The sequence below is a fragment of the Heptranchias perlo genome, chromosome 11 (assembly GCF_035084215.1).
Source record: "Heptranchias perlo isolate sHepPer1 chromosome 11, sHepPer1.hap1, whole genome shotgun sequence".
Classification (NCBI taxonomy): Eukaryota; Metazoa; Chordata; class Chondrichthyes; order Hexanchiformes; family Hexanchidae; genus Heptranchias; species Heptranchias perlo.
This window is the reverse complement of record NC_090335.1, coordinates 17,108,020-17,128,090: the sequence shown is the minus strand read 5'-3', so window position 1 is coordinate 17,128,090 and position 20,071 is coordinate 17,108,020. Positions and strand designations below refer to the sequence as shown.

At 41.7% G+C, this 20,071-nt stretch overlaps 1 protein-coding gene across 1 annotated transcript in view; it reads right to left on the bottom strand.

Annotated features, from left to right (window-relative positions):
* Nucleotides 1–20,071, bottom strand: part of wdfy2 (WD repeat and FYVE domain containing 2) — a 43,244-nt gene that overhangs the window by 5,745 nt on the left and 17,428 nt on the right. Inside the window, exons 4-11 of the mRNA XM_067992630.1 lie at nucleotides 18,242–18,296; nucleotides 16,081–16,231; nucleotides 15,851–15,963; nucleotides 13,938–14,064; nucleotides 13,722–13,827; nucleotides 8,960–9,061; nucleotides 5,878–6,008; nucleotides 4,330–4,438 (exon numbers count right to left, since the gene is read on the bottom strand). Coding sequence (XP_067848731.1) covers nucleotides 4,330–4,438; nucleotides 5,878–6,008; nucleotides 8,960–9,061; nucleotides 13,722–13,827; nucleotides 13,938–14,064; nucleotides 15,851–15,963; nucleotides 16,081–16,231; nucleotides 18,242–18,296 — 894 coding nt within the window. The remainder of the gene's footprint in view (nucleotides 1–4,329; nucleotides 4,439–5,877; nucleotides 6,009–8,959; nucleotides 9,062–13,721; nucleotides 13,828–13,937; nucleotides 14,065–15,850; nucleotides 15,964–16,080; nucleotides 16,232–18,241; nucleotides 18,297–20,071) is intronic.

The window sequence follows — 20,071 nt, the reverse complement described above, 5'->3', positions numbered from 1 at the left end:
GCCGCACAACTCAGCCGGCCCCCCAGCCGCACAACTCAGCCGGCCCCCCAGCCGCACAACTCAGCCGGCCCCCCAGCCGCACAACTCAGCCGGCCCCCCAGCCGCACAACTCAGCCGGCCCCCCAGCCGCACAACTCAGCCGGCCCCCCAGCCGCACTCATTTCCTCAGTTTCTAGCTGTCCTCCCAAGGCCATTCTGCTCAGCTTGCACTCAATGTTGTCATGTAAGACATCACTGAGTACTGAAGCATCCCTTCAGCGTGTACAGTACCCAAGAAAAATAAGCAGAGTGCAGCATCGACTGGAGCAGCACAAAATCTGGGGAAATCCCAAGGAGCATTTAACCAATTGTCCAACTTCAATCAAAAATAAGTATGAAATTACATTTATAGTAAAACAAAATAACGCATGAAATGAAGACAAAATGTTAAAATGCAGAGTGTTAATGAAACGCACATCAAGAATGGAGCTGAAATTTAAATACAGACTTTGCAACATGGGCGTTAACAAACTACCACTGGAACTGTCCCCACGTAATTCAATTTTAGAACCATTTACTTTAGTGATCATGGTTCTTTTCATACAGGCTAAACAAATCTCCAATATTAACGCACAAAAACTTGCCAAAGACTCCACAGTACCATTGGAACACAGCCAAGATTCAGTTAGAGCCTGAACAATAATCTCCAGGAAGATAACCAAGTGAGACAAGGCTTGCTCTAGGTTCCGGGTTTTTATGCTCGGTTTGTTTGCATAGTCCTTACACTGGGCATGAGCCAAATTTGTGAATTTTATTTCTAGCCTACTGTTCCCTCTTCTCCTGAAGACACTGTTGCTTTTCAGGATTAGTTCCATAGGCACTAGCAGCACTTTGGGACCTCATCCAAGTAGCCATTTTTGACACATGAGCCTAAGCAGAAAGTGGCAGCAACCTATTTGATCATTGGGTCGGGGGTGGTTAACACGAGCCCAATGCTGTTCCCATCCAACATCCACATGTACTTTCTAGCAGAGGTTCCTGGTCTGTAATCAGGAGTGGGAACTTAGTGAAATTATTTTCCCCTTCCTAGCCATAGAGTCTACAGCACAGAGACAGGCCATGCAGCCCAACTGATCTATGCCGACGTTTATGTTCCATGAGCCTCCTCCCACCCCTCTTCACCTATTAGCATATCTTTCCATTCCTTTCTCCCTTGTATGTTTATCTAGCTTCCCCTTAAACGCATCTATGCTATTTACCTCAAGTATTCTTTGTGGTTGCATGTTCCACAGTCTTACCTCTCTTTGGGTAAAGTAGTTTCTCCTGAATTCCCTATTGGATTTACTAGTGACTATTATATATTTATGACCTCTAGTTTAGATCTCCCCCACAAGTGGAAACATTTTCTCAACGTCTACCCTATCAAACCCTTTCATAATCTTAAAGACCTCTCTATCAGGTCACTCCTCAGCCTTCTCTTTTCTAGAGAAAAAAGTCCAAGCCTGTACAGGCTTTCCTGCCAAGGGGCGCTGAGGACCACTGTGTCCTTCCTGTACTCAATCGAAGACCAGCTAAATCAGCTTGGATTAGGAATCAAACTTGGGACCTTTGCTCCCATCACAATCTTGGATGGCATTTCCTGATCCTTCAACACCAACTGGCTGGTCTATTCTTGAAATTTCATCTTAAAGTCGGGAGAAGAGTTTGAGAGAGCCCGTGAACGAGCCAAGGTCCATCCCAATCCCTTCTCCGTTCAGCCCGGACAGAGTGGCAATGAGCCAAGGTTGTGAATCTGGAAAAGGAAGGAACATGGGAGTCTGGAGATAGTGAAAAGTTGAGATTAAGACCTGGGGCGGAAGGCAGGTGTTGGCTGACAACACCTGCAGGCAAACAGTTCTATCGTATATTGTCAGCTCATTACATCCCCAGGGATCTGCACTCAGGCCTCAAGTTTTCACCATATTTACTAATGACTTGGATGAAGGAATAGAGAGTTTTACATCCAAGTTTGCAGATGACACTAAATTAGGAGGGGCAGTAAGTAGTGCAGATGGGAGCTGGAAGTTGCAAAGGGACATAGACAGAATAAGTAAGTGGGCAAAACTATGGCAGATGGAGTTTAAAGTGAGCAAGTGTGTCTTTATCCACTCTGGATAAATCAGAATATTTTCTAAATTGGGAGAAACTAGGAACTGTGGAGGAGCAGAGATTTAGGAATCCAAGTACACAAATCATTTAAAGCCAGTAGACAGGTATAAAAATTATTTAAAAAGCTAATGGAATGTTGGCCTTTATCTCAAGGGGCTGGGTAACAAAGGAAGTTATGCTTCAGTTGTATAGAGCCTTGGTCAGACCCCATCTGGAGTACTGCATTCAGTTTTGGGCACCGCACCTCAGGAAGGATATATTGGCCTCGGAGGAAGTGCAGCACAGAATCACCAGAATGATACCAGGCTTAGAGGATTCAATTATGCACAAACTTGGCTTGTATTCCCATGAGTATAGAAGATTGAGAGGTGAGCTGATTGATGTGTTTAAAATGTTAAAAGGATTCAATAAAGTAGTTAAAAGGATTCAATAAAGTAGTAGATACACAGAAACAATTTCCTGTGGTGGAGGAAATCAAGAATGACGTGACAGAATCTTAAAATTAGGAGGGAAATCAGGAAGCACTATTTTACACAAAGACCAGTGGAAATCTGGAACTTCCTCCCCCAAGTGGCTGTGGATGTTGGGTCAATTGGAGCTTCCAAGACTGAGATCAATAGATTTTTGTTGGGTAAGGATATCAAGGGATATGGAGCAAAGACAGATAAACGGAGTTGAGGTACAGATTAGCCATGATCTAATTGATTGGTGGAAGAGGCTTTAGGGGCTGAATGGCCTCCTCCTCTTCCTATGTTTCCAAGACAGACAAATTGCTTTTAACATACATCTTGATTCCAAAAACTTAGAAATGTTCTCATTAGTACAAACCCCTTACAAAACAAAAATAATTTTAAAATAACAAGTGAATTAAAGCCCATACTTCAATCAGTTTTCATTATTCCCTCTAGCCTTCCGACAAGCACAATAATTCCTTTGGGATGATTAACGCAAGTGGGAGAGGGGGAACCTACAAGAATTTTGCTTACACAAATAGTTCAAGTTGGTTAATTCAAATTAATGGATAATCTGTTTTTTTTTAAAAAGTACAAAAAGCCTTAATTTGATTAACTTGAATTGCCAGATAATTCAAATGATTTTAGGGCAAAAAGTGACTTCAACTTAATAGTGGATTGTATTTAAATAACATGAAATAAAATTGATGAAATCACAGTGGCATCATGGGTTAACAAAAACGGGAACAAGATGGACACAATTGATTTTCTATAGAAAATTGGTACATTGTGATCAGTTCCCTAGCCTTGCTATGAATTGATCTTTTCTTGTCTAAGATGCATCCAAATCAACAATGGGTAGAATTTCCTGGAAACTTGCGCCATTCTACGTCATACGTCCATTTTCCAGTGCAGAAGCCCAAGGAAATTATGGTGTAAGTGAGTTACGCCACTTTTTACACTTATGCCCTAATTTCCTGGAACTTTTGCACCACTCCACTGAAACAGTGAAAAGTTCAATCATAATTCAACACCCAATAAATTTAGACCAATTCTGAACGGGCTGTAAATTTACGCCTAAAACTTTGATGCAACAGGATCCAAAGTTATATTTTTGGTGTTTTATGGCAATATTTTTCCAGCATTTAAAAAAAAATTCTTCTCACTAAGTCCTAAATTTATTTCCTCTATCCTTGAATGGCATCAGAATGATTCGCATTAAAAACTGAAAATTTCCCCGATTGTATTTTCTTAAACAATTTGTGGCTAATGCGTATAAATGATGGTTTGACAGATTCGAGCTTCCGTTTTCATACCTAGAATACCTTGAAGGAATATGGCGTAGCTTCGGCACTTTCCTCAGGCCCCAAATATTTATGCGGCTTTCCACTTGCTTTAGGTTACGGTGCATGTTAATCAGATTCTCCGGAAATTTTGGTGTAACTTGCCGAAGGGAAGATCGGCATAAACGACGGTGTAAGTTTCGGTGTAACGTCAGCCTATGCGGTTACAGGAAACACTGGGCTTTGCAAACCTTATACACGGGTACTGCACACTTGCGGGGTAATTTTCCAGTATGCATTGGCTGCAAGCAAAATTCCACCCCCCACATGCTCAGAAAATGATCCCTGGTATATCCCCTACAATCAGACTGTTTGTTAATGCGTGCAGTTATCCTGATTATTGACCCCACCGGGAGCAGAAATTGCACATGTAACAGAGGCATTGGGGGATATCCATCACCACTTACCTTGATAACCCGGTCATTGCCAGACGTCAACAACCAACCTCTGGTTACATCAAAGTGCATGTGGACCACGTGGTGCTTGCTGTCATGGAAAGTAGCTGTGGGTGCTCGACTGCGCACAATGAAAGAGAAAGCATTCACAAATGCTCAATGTAAACAAAATCTTAAAATCTGATGCTGACACGCAAATCAGCATCTTAGATACTCATCAATATAAAAATGCTTTATTCACAGATTGCACTATTTAGCACATGCAGAAGTGAGTGATGTTACAGCTGAAGCAAGGAAGTGAATTTTCTACAGTGGAAAATACTTTTAAAAAGTTTGGTGAAATTCCTATACGGTTACATACAATTAGAAGTTTTGTAATTCATCCACTCTGCAGGAATAAAGATGTTAAGATCGACTTTATTGCAGACGATTGCATTGACATCCTGGCCTTGACTGAAACTTGCCCCTTACTGAAGCCTCCCCACCGGTCTATACTTTCCACATCTTACCTGCTCAAACTGCCGTGGTGGTGGTGGGGCCCTCACAAAAATCACACCCTGTTCTCTCCCCCGACGACTCCCTTTCTTCCATTGAGCACCTCCCCTTGTTCCATCCATCTTGCCTCACCTTTAAATTTCCATCTAGTCTCCAGCTCCATCCTCAGTTTCTCCCCGAGATACCCTCCATCCTCGGTGAATTCAATCTCTATCTCAACACACCTTGCCCCCTCTCCTCTTATTTCCCTGTTCTCCCTTAACCTCTCCCTCCATATAAACTCTCCCATCCATATTCACAGCCATCCCTCCACCTTGCTGTCTTACATGGTCCATGGTTTTACACACAGACAAGTCCACCTCCGACCACTTCCTTGTATCCCTCACCACCCATATCCCCCTACCACTTTCCAAACTCACTTCCTTCTGAGTCCGCCCATGTAAAAACTCTTTCAAGTCACTTACAATTACATTTTCAAGTTATAAATGGCATTGCCTTTGGCCCTCCAACTCACTACTTCTTCAGCTGTTGATCTGCTCAACCAATCCCTCTTCTCCACCATCGATGCCCTTACCCCCATAAACCCTTTACTCTCTCCGATCCTAGTCACTCCCCCTGTTACGGCCCCCATCTTCCTCCCTCAAGTCAGCCGGGGCCTCAGTTTAATATCACCTCTGACAATGCAGTACTCCTTCAATACTGCATTCAAGTGTCAGCCTAGATTAGTGTGTCCTCTAATAGGACTTGGATCAACAATGTTCTGACTCAGGAGGCGAGAATGTTACTGCTAAGCCAAGCTGACTCATTTTAAAAGAAAATAAAAAATCAATACAAAAGACAAATTGCGCAGCCTGAGCTCATTATAAGGGTAACTAGAAATAGTGACTTGACCAGAATTCAAATGTTATGCTACCAATTTTGATAAGTGATGCCAAGACAACCACAGCAATTAAATGGAGTTTAATCAATCAAAATCAGGTTACCGTTGAATTATACCAGTATTTTAAAGTTAATAAAAACCTGACTATATCATCTTCCCCAACTGTAAGTTTACAATATACTTACTCCTCATCTGTTATTGATTCATAGCAGCTGTCACAGACCCTCACTTCAAACTCAAATCCCATCAATGGGATGGAGGATCGCTTCGAGCTGCACTTCCCACAGAGAGCTTTCCCACACTTCCTGCAGTGGTGCTGAAGCAAACAAAAGATAAAGACATGTGATAATTGTAACAGAGCCAGCCACGGATTCATCCAAACAGAAATGGAAAAACTGGACTGAAATTTGATGTAAAAGGATATATAATCCTGGCTGGAGAGTTTTCTGGGTTTAAATTATGAAGACAGGATGCAGAGTGTAGGCTTGTATTCCCTTGAGGATAAAAGATTACGGGGTGATCTAATTGTGGTGTTTAAAATGATTAAAGGATTTAATAGGGTAGAAACTAGTTCCTCTGGTGGGGGAGTCCAGAACAAGGGGGCATAACCTTAAAATTAGAGCCAGGCCATTCAGGGGTGATGTCAGGAAGCACTTCTTCACACAAAGGGTAGTGGAAATTTGGAACTCTCTCCCCTAAAAAGCTGTTGAGGCTAGGTCAATTGAAAATTTCAAAACAGAGCTAGATTTTTGTTAGTTAAGGGTATTAAGGGAAATGGAACCAAGGCCGAGTAAATGGAGTTGAGGTACAGATCAGCCATGATCAAACTGGATGGCAGGAGAGGCTCGAGGAGCTGAATGGCCCTACTCCTGTTCCTGTATTCCAGTTTACGTTAGGAAACCTGGCTTAGGTAAGGAAATGCCAGAATAAAGATGGCTTTTTGCAGAAAGTAAAATTGATTGATTAACAATAGAGGTGCAGTGAAGACTTGACATAAAATTCACCAAGGCAGCCCTTAAAGTTCTGGACAGATAGAAAATTGACACATGCTTGATATTTTTATCCCCCAAATCTGCACACACAGCACTCGCTCTTGCAGTTCTGCTGGTAAATTTTGTAAGCTGGACACTGTTTAATGCACGAGGTTGGAATTACAAAAGGTCACTGAGCCAGTCACAAGCGTGAATCGATTGTTTCATTTGGTTCGAGATCAGACCGTATGTTGATCAAAAGGGTTTGTTTCTTGAATGGAACAGCTAACTTAAATGAGAAAAAAAGTGAATTATTTGCTTCACTTAAAACATGTACACAATCACACAGAATGTTATATCCCAGGGTTGTGCATCATTATTCTGTCAAGATGACTTGTCAACTGTACATATGTGGTATTATGACTGAAAAACAATACTTTTAAGGATGTAAACAGAAGAGGCAGTTTTGACCTTGAATAGGGAAAACTGCAGCACTGGGCTGGATCCATGTGTTACAACAATGACTAAATTGCTTTTGAGCCAGGTAGAACAATGATCAAAACACCACATCCAATTCCTAGTCTCCCAAAAAGCTGACTTCACTGCAGTGCTGGGTTACTTTCCTTTGCAACGTACCGCGGGGCCTTTCAAGAGCCAGACGGGTCAAAGATACTTTGAAACTATGCTGACCTGATTAACTTCTGTCACTGTTTTTCACGTGAAGTCATTTAAGCCAACCCTAAATGCCACCATGACAATAAGATGATTGCAGTCTATTTCCAAACCAGCAGTCAAGGCTGAATCTGCAGCTTGCTAGTTGCATGCAGCATATTTTTCAGAGATGTGTTGCCTTTAGTCAACTCCCTAGGGCCCCAATCCAGGGGATATTGAACAGTTTTCACAGAAAAATAGACTGAACAAAACACCAGCAAAAATCATGCAATCCGTATCATAAAAATGGAATTTGACTCCTTCAGTCACCGTAAAGCAGCCAATCTGACTACATGCTAGTAGACTCCCTGGGGTTTCTCTAATGTAAGTGCAAGCTCCGTTCCCCTTTATGTTAATAGATATTCAGCCTCTGTCTGAAGAAAATAATTGAGACGCAGTGACCTCAAATGTTGGGCAATAAGGACTTGTGTTTAGGGTGGTAAATTTAACTCCGAGAAGCTGGAGATCGAAAACTTCCCCTTATACTGGCTTGGGTCCATACCTGTGAGGGAGAGCTTCATTCAGATAATGATAGCTACTGCTGTAACACTTTTTAACAACCAGTTGGCCACATAGTCCACTACTAGTTTCTGAATGTTGGCCTGAAGTGAATTTTTCACAACCAAATACAGCAGTGGTTGCAAAGAGCTGTAATATGGGCTGGAGGAGAGATGCTTACACATTGTAATGAGTATACAATTTACAAAGTCACACTACAATCTTACCACAAGCCAACCAACACACCAACTGTGCAGTGGACTGTATTCCAGAAATACTTTTTAATGTACAGTAAGATGGATATTGAAAAGTGATTCCATTTGGGGTATTATTGGGGTGTTCTGTAGACTTTGAAAAAGTTAATATTTTTCAAATGTAATATTTTTGGTTGTGCTGATTCCAGATGAGCTCATGTAATTGATAGAAATGATCAAATATACTTATTTGACATTTTCTTGTAAGCCAGTGGATAGTCTGATGTGAGCAAATAGATACAAATAAAATATGAAGCCAATAAATCATACCCTTTCAGTTAGCTGTGGAATTAAATCAGTCTATCGCAGTATGTTCTTTTAAAATCAATAATTGTAGGTTTAATGTACCATAAATCTGAAGTGGATTATTTTAATATTGTCCATTCTGTGGATAGTATAATTAGCTTTTGCTGGTATCTCTCAAACACTAAATCCCATTATATTCACATGAATATATTTTCATATTTTTGTAAACATACTGTCATACAGCAAATAGTAGCTCAATAATGTCAGTTTTATATTAATGTAATATATTTATGTATCTTCAGTGTGACTATTTTGAAGTTGAGCGCTCCAATCTAAATTCTTCCAAATGCAACTAATGAGTTTTTTCTCCAGAGAATCCCGCTGTGGGCTACTATCTCTGCTACCGATGAGGCACAGATAGATTCTGATTTTCCATCAATTTTAGGGGTGAGTCTGTTTGCCTGCGATTCTGAATTACATGATCTTTAAATGGCGCAATGCAAATTGGAAAACTTTCACTGAAGGTCAGATTTAATGAAATAACTTTTTCAAATACACAAAATTTAAACATGAAAATGAAGATGTACCTGTCTCAAGCCAATTTTCTTACTGTCCCACATTTGTTTGAAGTTCCAGAAGAAAGGCTGGTCACATTTCTGGCAGGAATCACTATCTAACCAATCAGGAGTCTAGCACCGAAATGGAGGGAAAAAAATTCACATTATTAAAAACTCAGTTCGTTCGCCTTTGGGACCAGAGTATAAACCTAACCCAGATACGTTGATGGTCCCTTTCCTGGATGGCTATTAAAAATCACTGAATTAAAGATTGGCTCGTTTTAACCCCTTTTGTCACTAGACACAGAAATGGAATTCATTTATCTGTCTGAAGAGAGCCCAGGACACTGGTGCTACACTGGACACTCCAGTAAGGTTGGGATTCAGACACTGTTTATAGCCAAGAGAAATCCACATTACATTTCACCCACAAGCACCTAGTGTTTAATGTGGTCACTTGACATAAGCTACATACAGACAGAAGTGTAATGTTTCAGAATGGAACCTGAAAGATGTTACAAGGATCCATGACAAATTCATTCCCTGATAAATATTAAGAGCTCGCTCCAATTATCTCTCTCGTCTAAACATACCGCAGAATGCAAGACATTTGCTCAAAACTGATCCAATACTACTTTGTTCAGAGATCCCTACAAGAGCACGAAGTTAGCCGTCTGTTCTGTGCATTCAACTCAAGCTTAATTTTACTGAGGGTAGGGGTGGAGGAAGAAAGAGAAGGAAAAAAAACACACATTTGCCACTGGTCCCGTGTGAACATACTACTTTACATTGAAAAAGCAGAGAAAAGTTAGATTACCTACCTTGGATATGCTCTCTCATTCTTTGAATCAAGGTCAACCTCCACATACAAACTAGCAGTCTACCAAGATTTAGGGAAGTAAACGTTTGGACCATGTAGGAGACACAATGGTGACATGGTCCTCTCCCACACATGCACATGCATGCGTCAGGTGTACGTCTCTCTATGCGTACTGTATCAGCCTTATCCAGGAGGTGCAACATAGTTCTTTGAAAGGACACAATAATATTGCATTCTCTCATGAGTGCCAAGCAGATAGGATGTGTGTGTGTGGCAGGTGAACTACATTCAAAGAATGAAGACCATACAAATTCTCCCTCTTTCATTCAACTTCCACGTATAAATAAGTTATGCAAAAGATAAATAGGAAACAGAGATGGGAATCTCTCTGATTTAGCATTGAGGCCAACTTTGAGCACTACAGTACCAAAGCACTTGTCACTGAGCTGTCAGTTCGAGACAATGGTGAGTTATGGAAGTGTGCATTTTACACTATGTAGCTACTTTATATACTCAGCGATGAGACACCATTTGCACGTTGCTTCCAACATCGCCACAGTACAAGCAGGATTACCATTAACTTCTCGGTGGTCCTTGACCAATTTTCCCTACCTCTTCTGAGAGCACGGAACCTGCTCGGCCCCAGCCGTGCTCGGTGTCTCGTGAAGGGGTCGTTTGTCATGTGGGAACTCAGCCTGATTTTTCTTTCATTCTGCCCACCTCCAATTTTCTGCCCGGTTCACAATTCACTATGCCTCTTAGCTTATTATGAAATGTTAAAATTACGATATACTATCAACTATTCCCAAATACAGCTTATTTGCATAAGGAGTGAAAAGTCAGGGGGATCACTTGTCACCGTCAGCCAATCCAAGAATGTCCCTTTTACCCCAATTCTCTGACAACACAGATAATAGACTCAAGTCAGTAAATGCTGCAGATAAGCGAGGTTAGCTGTAACGTCTAGATGATTGCATTGGTTATCCAGGCACCAACAGACAAACTGTCTGTACTCAGCTGTACAGTGGATGCTTTCTGTGATGCCAATAAGCTGCAGTGTGAGCTGAATATAACTACCTGGTTTATACACGGATGTTTGGTCCATTATAAGCTTCAGTCGGATAAATCTTGGGAGGCTACATAGTGTGTTTCAAGCTGGTACACCTGCTCTTGCATTCAGTGCACCTTTCAACAGGTAGATCAATGCAGCGTCAGAAGACCCTGCAATCCTTTTAAAATCATGAACAAACCAAGGAAAGCTGTGATCTCCACAATGTTAAAAACATTGAAGTCTCCCAATGGAACCAGCTGTATTTTTATTTTCATTTGTTCAGACCTAATGTACCAGAGAAACCTCTTCACCAAAGCCTTAAGAGCAGTGAAATGCACTCCAGCTTCAGTTAAACTTAATTTTAGGAGCCAAATATTTTAAACATTTAAAAAAAAAAAGAGGTGCACGCTACACTAAGTGTCCTGTAACATAGCAGAAGGTTAATTGAAAACATTAGAAGCCAAGATCCTGAAAGTCTTATATAAGGTGAAGGGTGACATTTGGGGACGTGCAGCTTTATTGTAGTAAAACATAGAACAGGCAGGGTTTAAAAAAAACCCCACAAAATGTAGATGCACATATTGCTAAATTACATTGGTTCAGCTGGGAAGGTTGGTGCTTTGATGAAACAGTATATTCCAGTAACAGCAGAAACTCGCTGGAAGTTTCATGTGCAGATTTTTAACTGGTATCTCTCCTCTCAACACACCCCTAGATATATAATGGTACAGGAAGCACACTGTCTTTGTTTCTTTTAAATTGGTAATGGACTAATAACTTTTTGCCAGCTTGTTGCTGTCCAGTGATTCTGTGGTCTTGACTGGGTTTGTTTGATGGCACAGGAACAAGATCTACTTGCAGTAACATAAAATTGTGCTCCGAACATCCAAGGGTCAATTCGAGTTACCACTGGGAAGACTGTGGAGGTGGGGGAAGGGGGAGTTAGAAAGAGGTAAATAATGTACTTGAACAACTGCTGATCCACACAAACACCGCACCCCATTAGTTGCCTGTGGAACAGGAGGAGTGCAACCCGAAGCATCGAACAGAAGTACATTATTGCTCAAAAAGTAGGCATTTTGTGAACTAGTGCAGAGAAAGTCAATCTGAATGAATTGGGATTAAGAGCTGGTTTGTTGAATACATGGGAGTGCTACATGGATTAATTCCCCCCCACCACCACATTTTAAGCTTCATTTCTTTTTAAAATCCATTTCACTCCGGTCTTTATAAACCACAATGCTCATAAAATTCCGCCACTATTGAGCTGGCTATTAGGAGGCGCAAAAGCAACTTGGGTGACTCGAGCTCTCGTGTTCTAAACTTGATAGTCTGGTGGGAGGTGGAAGAGGAGGGAAGTATCTGGCTCCGCTGTGTTCCACCCCGGCAGCGTTCCAGGGATTAGGAATGCAACAACCGGCCCTTATCCTACTATTCTGTGGCAGAATTCTATTCACTGAAACAACGACACATCACCACCGAGCCATGCCAATAAGCTGGTGCAGTCTTCCAGGTCAATGGATTAATAGCTTGACCGAAACTTTAATATGGGAACAATCTGTTTTCTTAAACGTGTAAATATGGTGGAAGTGGATTGTTACAATGTTGATTTAATTAAATAATATCTCTGCTCCTTTTCCTCGTGGTCAGCTGGGTGCCTGACAAGTTGGGAAACCCAGCTAAAGAATCTCCAGATCAAACTACTGAGAAATCCACACAGGTAGAGTGTCGAGTTTGATCGAGACACTATCCCTGTATGGACAGATACCACATACCTACGCCAAGAGAACGCATATGCAGGTTAACAAGAGCCAAAGCTTTGGGACCCTGAATGCTTTTAAGATTTTAGCAAGCTAAAACTGGATTAATAATCCAGAGAACGGGAGTTCAAATCCCACCATGACAGTTTGAGAATTTGAATTCAGTTCAAAAAGAAATCTGGAAATAAAAAGTTTGCATCAGTAAAAGTGACCATGAAGCTGTTGGATTGTCATAGGAACTGAACTGGTTCACTAACGTCCTTTAGGGAAGGAAACCTGCTGTCCTTACCCGGCCTGGCCTAAATGTGACTCCAGTTCTACACCAACATGGTTGATACTTAACTGCCCTCTGAAGTGGCCTAGCAAGTCACTCAGTTGTACCAATCAACAGGAAACTACAGATGGACAATAAATATTGACCTTGCTAGCAACGCCTACATCCAGAGAACTATTTTTTTAAAAAAACAACCCTCCACCATGGCAGGTAAGTAAGGTTCCACTATACCATCAGTCCACCCTGTAAACAACTCAGTACCGTCACAGAGCTCTTTTCTTGTGTTACATTTTAGATAACAGACCCCCAATTTCATGAGGTTTTGTTCCCTCCACCCACTCTCTCGAAGGCACCAACTCATATCAGAATCTGGTCCTACTGTACCGAATGGCCTCCAGTACCTCATCCACATATGTATTTCTTGCAGGGCTAATTGGATAGAGTACAGGAGCAAGAACACTGACCAATTCCCCCCCCTCTGAACCCAGAGGTGTTGAGGCCAATTGTATTGCACCAAGAGATAAGTCAACTCAGCAGAGACCATGGATCAAGCTTCCCAGTCTGTTTGGTCAGCATTCCTGCGGTATAATGTTACAGGCTCACATTTTGTACATATTTTCATGAAAAGCCGCTAAAGTTTTGGCTCCCTACAAGAGAATGCATCATACGTTAACCGACACACTAAGTGCAGAACTTAACTATTACAAACTGAGTGGCTTTAAAATCAAGGACACTTTCTGCCTTGCACTGATTCTAGAGTAGTTCACGATGGAGGGAGGTGGAACTTTCACTGACAAAAGCACGTGACTTTAGAGATATCAAAATGAGCTGGACTCTATTTGCATGGTGTTCAAATTTTCAAAGACTGAATGAAATTGCATGCTGACCTCTTGCCTCTTTACATCCATGTTCCACACAACAATCCCACCATCTGCACCACAAGAGATCAGCTGCCGAGTATGATGCGCATAACAAAGGGACTGAACTTTGTCACTGTATGACAGAAACAGAACAAAGAGTTAGCTAAAGCAGCACAATTGCACTCATGCTCTGGTAGGAAAAACAAATATAGGTGCAAATCATTATAGAAGCTGAACACTCACTTGTGGCCTTGTAATTCAATAGCGGTTCCCTTTCTTCCTCCTATATCCCACATAATAATGGAATGATCAGAGCTGCCCGAGAATAGTGTTCGTTGAACTGGGTCCCAACAAAGTGCAGTGATGCTGCCTGAAAGACACATGGAGGGATTTTTATGCGGCCCCGGTAATTGCTCACTTAGAATACAATAAAACTTCAAGGTGGATGAGAAATAAAAGTCAATACATTCGGCATATTGTGAATCAATTACATTTTTGCTTTGTGCTACAAGTTCATTTACAGAATGCACATCCTAACTTAAGTTACTCTTTGGTAAACTTACGTAATGCCATTTGCTTTATATTTCTGGTTACCTTTTTCTGCTCATCATGAAAGATGCCAGAACTGGAGAATGGAACGCCTTTCATTTGCAGTTACAACACACACCTCAGGTATAGAACAGTCAAATGCAAGTCAAAGCTTGCTTTACTTGATTCCAAAAACACACCCTAACCCCGACCTTAGAAAGGCATCCTCTAAGTCAGTGAGAATTTTTCTGCTTCTCAGATCAGCCGTGTTTCTAACCCTTCTGGGTGAAAAGACTGATTTCTGGAGTTTTGCGCTACGAACCCATGTTTAGTTGGACTGAGGAGACTTTCATCTTCCCAGCCCGGGCTGGATTTAAACTCAGTCCCAGATGTGAAATGACGGTGCAGGTAGAGGTTTGTTTTTGAAACAAACACAGATTACGTGCATTAATTTGCACGTTAGCTTAGGGGAAATGAAACTAAACTCTGCATTCAGATGCATTACCTCACTCTGAACAGAGGATAGCATATAACCTGTTTATACACTATAAGCAATTCACCCCAATCTGTGGATAACGTCTGTATTTTGTTTCTAACCTTTGTAAACAATTTACTCAAAACAAGAGAGGGGCCCGCAATACTTACAACGTAAAGAATTTGTCTATTAAGACAAGAAAAACATAAGAATTTGCCCATCTGTCTATTAAAAGAAACACACATGCACAGCTTCAGTGAGCATGTTAGTACCCTCTTCGTGGAACATTTTGGGTCCCCTCAGACCCCGAGCCATTTAGGAAGTATAGATTGCAGGTGCTTTCTTGATGGGGCTCCAGTGACTTACCCAGAAATCACCTGACTCGCATGGATGTTGGGAGAAAAAAATAATCAGGCCAGTTGAGTACTAAGTACATTGTCCTGTACTGCCCTGTCACCCTGGAAACGTCAAGACTTTATGCAGGGGGGGAACTAACTAACTACTTTGAAGCAGTTTGTATAGTTAGACAGACAAAGGAGTGTTTAATACTCCCCTTGGCTTTCCTTCCTCTTTGACCTTCAGCTGATTACTTAAGTCTTTATAAATACTGCAAAACATTTCCCCCATCTCCCACCAATTAATTTTGCACACAGCAAACTCAATATGGCTCAGTGCAAGCAAATAAATTTATACAGAAAGTAACATGGGATTGATTATAGTGCAGTAATCTAATCAAGTATTTCAGAAACACAACCTCTCCTCTCCCCCACCAGAGTGAAGCTCTAGAGGTTTGTAACCATGATATGAATCAGAGATCGGACTGCTGCCTGAAACCATTCACGAGCAAGTTATCTACACCACATTTGGTTTCAATTGCGTCTGGGTGTTTTATTCAATGAACTCCCATTTTAATACCACAGCAGCTGTCACACACCGACACAGAACATTTACCAACAACTGGAATGTGACTGGAGGTTTATCTATAGATAATCTAATGCAATTTCAATACGTTAAACATACTTGGACATTAGTAACGAGGGAAATATTGTAGAACCACTGAGCAAGGGCTGGGAATTGTGCAATGATGCGTCATTTAGCTGAGACAGAGAGACAAACACAAACTCTGTAACCAGACGAGCTCTGATCAGCTTACCACTGTGTCCTTTAAACGTTGTAACTACAGAGCAATTGTCTTGTTCAAGCTTCAAAATAGTCACTTGCCCAGAATAATCCCCCACAAAAGCATGTCGTGTCTCGATGTCAAATCTGAGAAGAGCAGTTATGGAAAAGTACGGGAGAAAAGAGAGTCTTAAATTCAACAGTTTGCATAAAATGTCACAAGTTACTCTACACAAGACAACCCACTATCAGTGTTCAGGATACTGCAGACATGACGCCCAAGCAGAGGTTCTGTGGCCACCTAACCTTCGACCACTCTCCGAACAATGCCAAGTGAAGTTTTTGTCCTGCCCCGTGCTCAGCACCCATTCCATCTCCAAGATAAATAGGACCATCGTCACTCGGTTCTGATGAGCTGACAAAAGAGAACAAACCGTGTTGGTTCTTGAACTCTCATGAATTTCAAACTATCATACAGCAGAATGCATAAAAGGTGCAAATGGTAGTGGCACCGTCCTGTGAATCAGAGCTTTCAGAGCAAAGTCTGCTGCTTAATAGCTTATAGACTTGTGAACCTGTGACATTGGTCCATCTTAAACTGTACACACCAGTTCAACATCGCTGCAGTTTCAAATGGCAAAAGGATAGGCACAAAATGTTACTAAGTATACTAACTTCTGCTGTTAGTTTCAGCACAAACATCTATTCTAGATCTTACTAACACTCCTGAACAAGAATGAAATCTCAGACTGTCCAAAAGACAAGATTGTGAAGCTACATCTGCTGACAGCTCACAGCCTCACGGTTATTTTTTTTTTGCTGGAGAGCAAGAGGAAGCGGAAGCAGAAGCGTACTATTAAACTATGTACTATAGCAAAATAAATGTGCTGTGTCACTGGCACTGAACACCATACGTGGGCTCTACTCCTGGAACTGTTTTGCGCTAGACACCATATCGCTAGCGCCTCATTCCTATAGCTGAGGAGATGCTCATTAATGCCCTCTGTCTCACTTGCCCAGAAATACAAATGTTTGTTTTTCCCCCCCTCTTTCATACTGTGATGCTGTAGGACCTCAAGCAGCTTTTCACAACCTAAACAGGTATGTGTGTATGCGGAGAAGGAGGGGGAGATGAAGACCAAGCAGAAATAGGAAAAGGAAAAAAAGAGAGAAACGTGTGGCCATAGCTATGCTACACCGTTAGTGATGCACGCAGGAGCCGCACGTTCACTGCCTGCTCACATTGTTGTAAAGTTGGGGAATGCAAGGGCCGCATGCTTGGTAAACAGACATTGCAAGAAGCACTGCCCACCAGTCCCCCACCAAGAGTGATCTTTAATCATTGCAACTACCTATAATAGTCAACTCCTTTCAGTCCCAATTATTAAAATACAAATGGAGGTGCAGTGGCTCCTCAGTTCTGTTTGTAACTTCAAGCTAAAACATTAATTCTCAGTTTAAAACAACTCACTTTTCCGGTTCTGCTCAAAGAGCTGGACCTCGACACTTTAGAGAAGCGTAGACTTTGGGGTGATTTGATTGAGGCTTATAAGATGAAGGAAATAGATTGTGTTTGTGTAGACAGTTTGTTTCAATTATAGGTTAGGGAGGACCAGGGGTCACAATTTTAAGTTGTTTAAGGCCAGAACTAGGTTAGGTGTCAGGAGGTGGTTCTTTTCCCAGAGAATAGTGGACCTCGAACAGGCTGACGGCTTGTGTGGTGAATGCTGATCCACAGAATTCCTTCAAGCGATAGCTGAGACCTGTTTCTGGCTGGGCAGAGGTCACCTCGTACAAAAGATAGGTGCTGTATAACATTAATTAGGGTCAGAGTGGTCTCCTGGACCAATTTCGATCACCTAAGGGGGGTTGGAGAGGAATTTTCCAGATTTTCCCCATCCTCCTAATTGGCCTGGGTTTTTAGCTGGTTTTTCGCCTCTCCTGGGGATTACATGACATCGGGTGGGTGGGGAGTGTCTGTATTGTGATGCACAAGGAATCTCTGTTGTATTTGCTGGATGGACCAGTGGCTCTTTTCCGGTCATTCTTTTCTCTTATGTTTCTTCGTATGTAAGCATCGAAGACTAGAAACAGTTCGATCACTGGACAGCGAACTCAGAACAAAGCACAGACGGACTGCTCCCACCTGCAATATAGGACCAACCTGCCATTTTTAGCCTCATTTTAATGAGGCAACAGCTCATGTATCTAGCTAGCTCACAACACAAAACCTCACAACTAGGGTTGGCCCCAAGTTAATAGCTCCGGACTATACTGTAAAACGTTTAGAAACACCAAGGGTGGGTGAACTGGCAGTTTCCTAGCCCTTGGCCGTAGACAAAATACCCAGTCTTCAGTCTGTGTTCTCTCAGGCTCGAGAGTCTTTTCCTCCCCACCCAATTAGAAGAGTCAAGAAGTTCCTTACCCAGGTAATTCTTTGCAGAGGTCATTTTGTTGTAGTCCTCCGACAAAATAAACTCCTGACAAAAGATAAAAGATTTATTGAGTTGTAACCTTCTCTTGGTCGTTCCTATATAGATTTACATCAATATGTTATTTAAACACTGTTTTCTGTCAGTTAAAATTAAGAAACTTCAGAGACAAGTTTCAGCACCAGAATCTCCTCTTAAAAAAGACACTACAGTCCCCACTGCTTATGGCTGGTGTGTTCATGTGAAGGCGATTTGCCCACTATACGTCGTGGCCGGTGTAACAAACAAATGACCGTGTGAAGTAGTAGAGGCATAAAAGAACGCAGGATAATTCTGTTCAGCACATCAAGGGTGATTCAGAAGCTTGCACTGACCACCAATAAATGTCAACTTTGCTGAGGTTAAAGCCCTGGAACCATCAGTTGTCTGTAGGAGGGGGAGTTAAACAGGCCGGGTGCACTCGCTCATCTTAAAACAGAGCCAGAATGTGTCAACTCAATTCTTTATTTTTTTTTAAAGTTGGATCATACTTAATCCCAATGAGAAAAACCCTTTTTTAAAAAGTTTAAAACTGAGCTGGAACTCATCTAGCTCTGCATCTGGCAAGAAGGGCAATTAGGGATGGGCAATAAATGCTGGCCTCGCCAGCGACGCCCACATCCCGTGAACGAATAAAAAAGGGCTTGCAGCAGTGGCAGGAGTTCTAGAGGCCATGGGGGGGGGGGGGGGGGGGGGGGGAAGAGAGTACTTAATAACGGGTAATCGCGAGGTGCGAACAGTTGCTTGAACTGCCCGAATTAGCTGGCCCGCTTAACATGGTTTAAACAGCCCCTTTGTAATTGACGCTTATGGTAACGCTTACGATATAAGCAGATCAACGGAGATGGTGTAAGTGATGGGGACTGTATGTTGATTAATGCTCTTGATTTTTCTTTGATTTGTTTATTAACTTTTTTTTACTTGAAGTGGGTACTGATAACAGGGGGAACTGGTTGGGCATATTTTCCGTGCTCAGTGTGAGGGAGTAGGATTACTAGCAGCAGAGATACAAGACAACAAAGGTGTTGCAATGACAACTATCATTTCAACCATGCTAAATTCAGCTCCTTCACACCACTCCTCCATGCCAGATTCCCCAATTATGTTATCAGCACAGTTTTGATATTTATTATGAAGATTGATCCCAACTCTCTATCCCTTAATGCAAAATTTTGTCAGAAATTTTTTTTTAAAATGTGCAATGTCACACCATTAAATTCATATTTTCCCCACTGGCTTTAAACAAGTTCCAAAACAAACTAGTTCAAATCAAAATCAACTTCCCATGTGAATTCCAGATGAATGCATAACAAGCAGATATAAATGATATACTTGCACGTCCCCTGCGTATTCTGCTCCCCTTGAAGGATTTCCAAGTGAGAAAGGGAACTACAAAGAATCTGCACAAGTGTGCTCCCATAATGCACGGCCTGACCTCTGAGGCAGTGCCAAAGCCAGCCACCGGAGCTACTGGCTCCACGAAGGGCCAGCCAGTCTGGGAGAAAATTGCTACTGAAAATAAACAATTTCTAAAGTCTGCGGGATGAATGCCAAAGAGCATTCACCAATGCTTGCAGAGGATGGCTTAAAATAAATAGCTTTTAAATCCAGACAAGGGAATCACTTATCACCGAAGAGACAGTCTCCACTCTCATTTGTTGATCCTGGATAAACAAAGACCTGGCATTCTTATACTAGGTTTTCATTCAGATACCCATGTCCAATGTACATAAACCAAGTCCCGGATTTAGCAAGTTAAAATTAATAAATGCAGCAGAAATTAT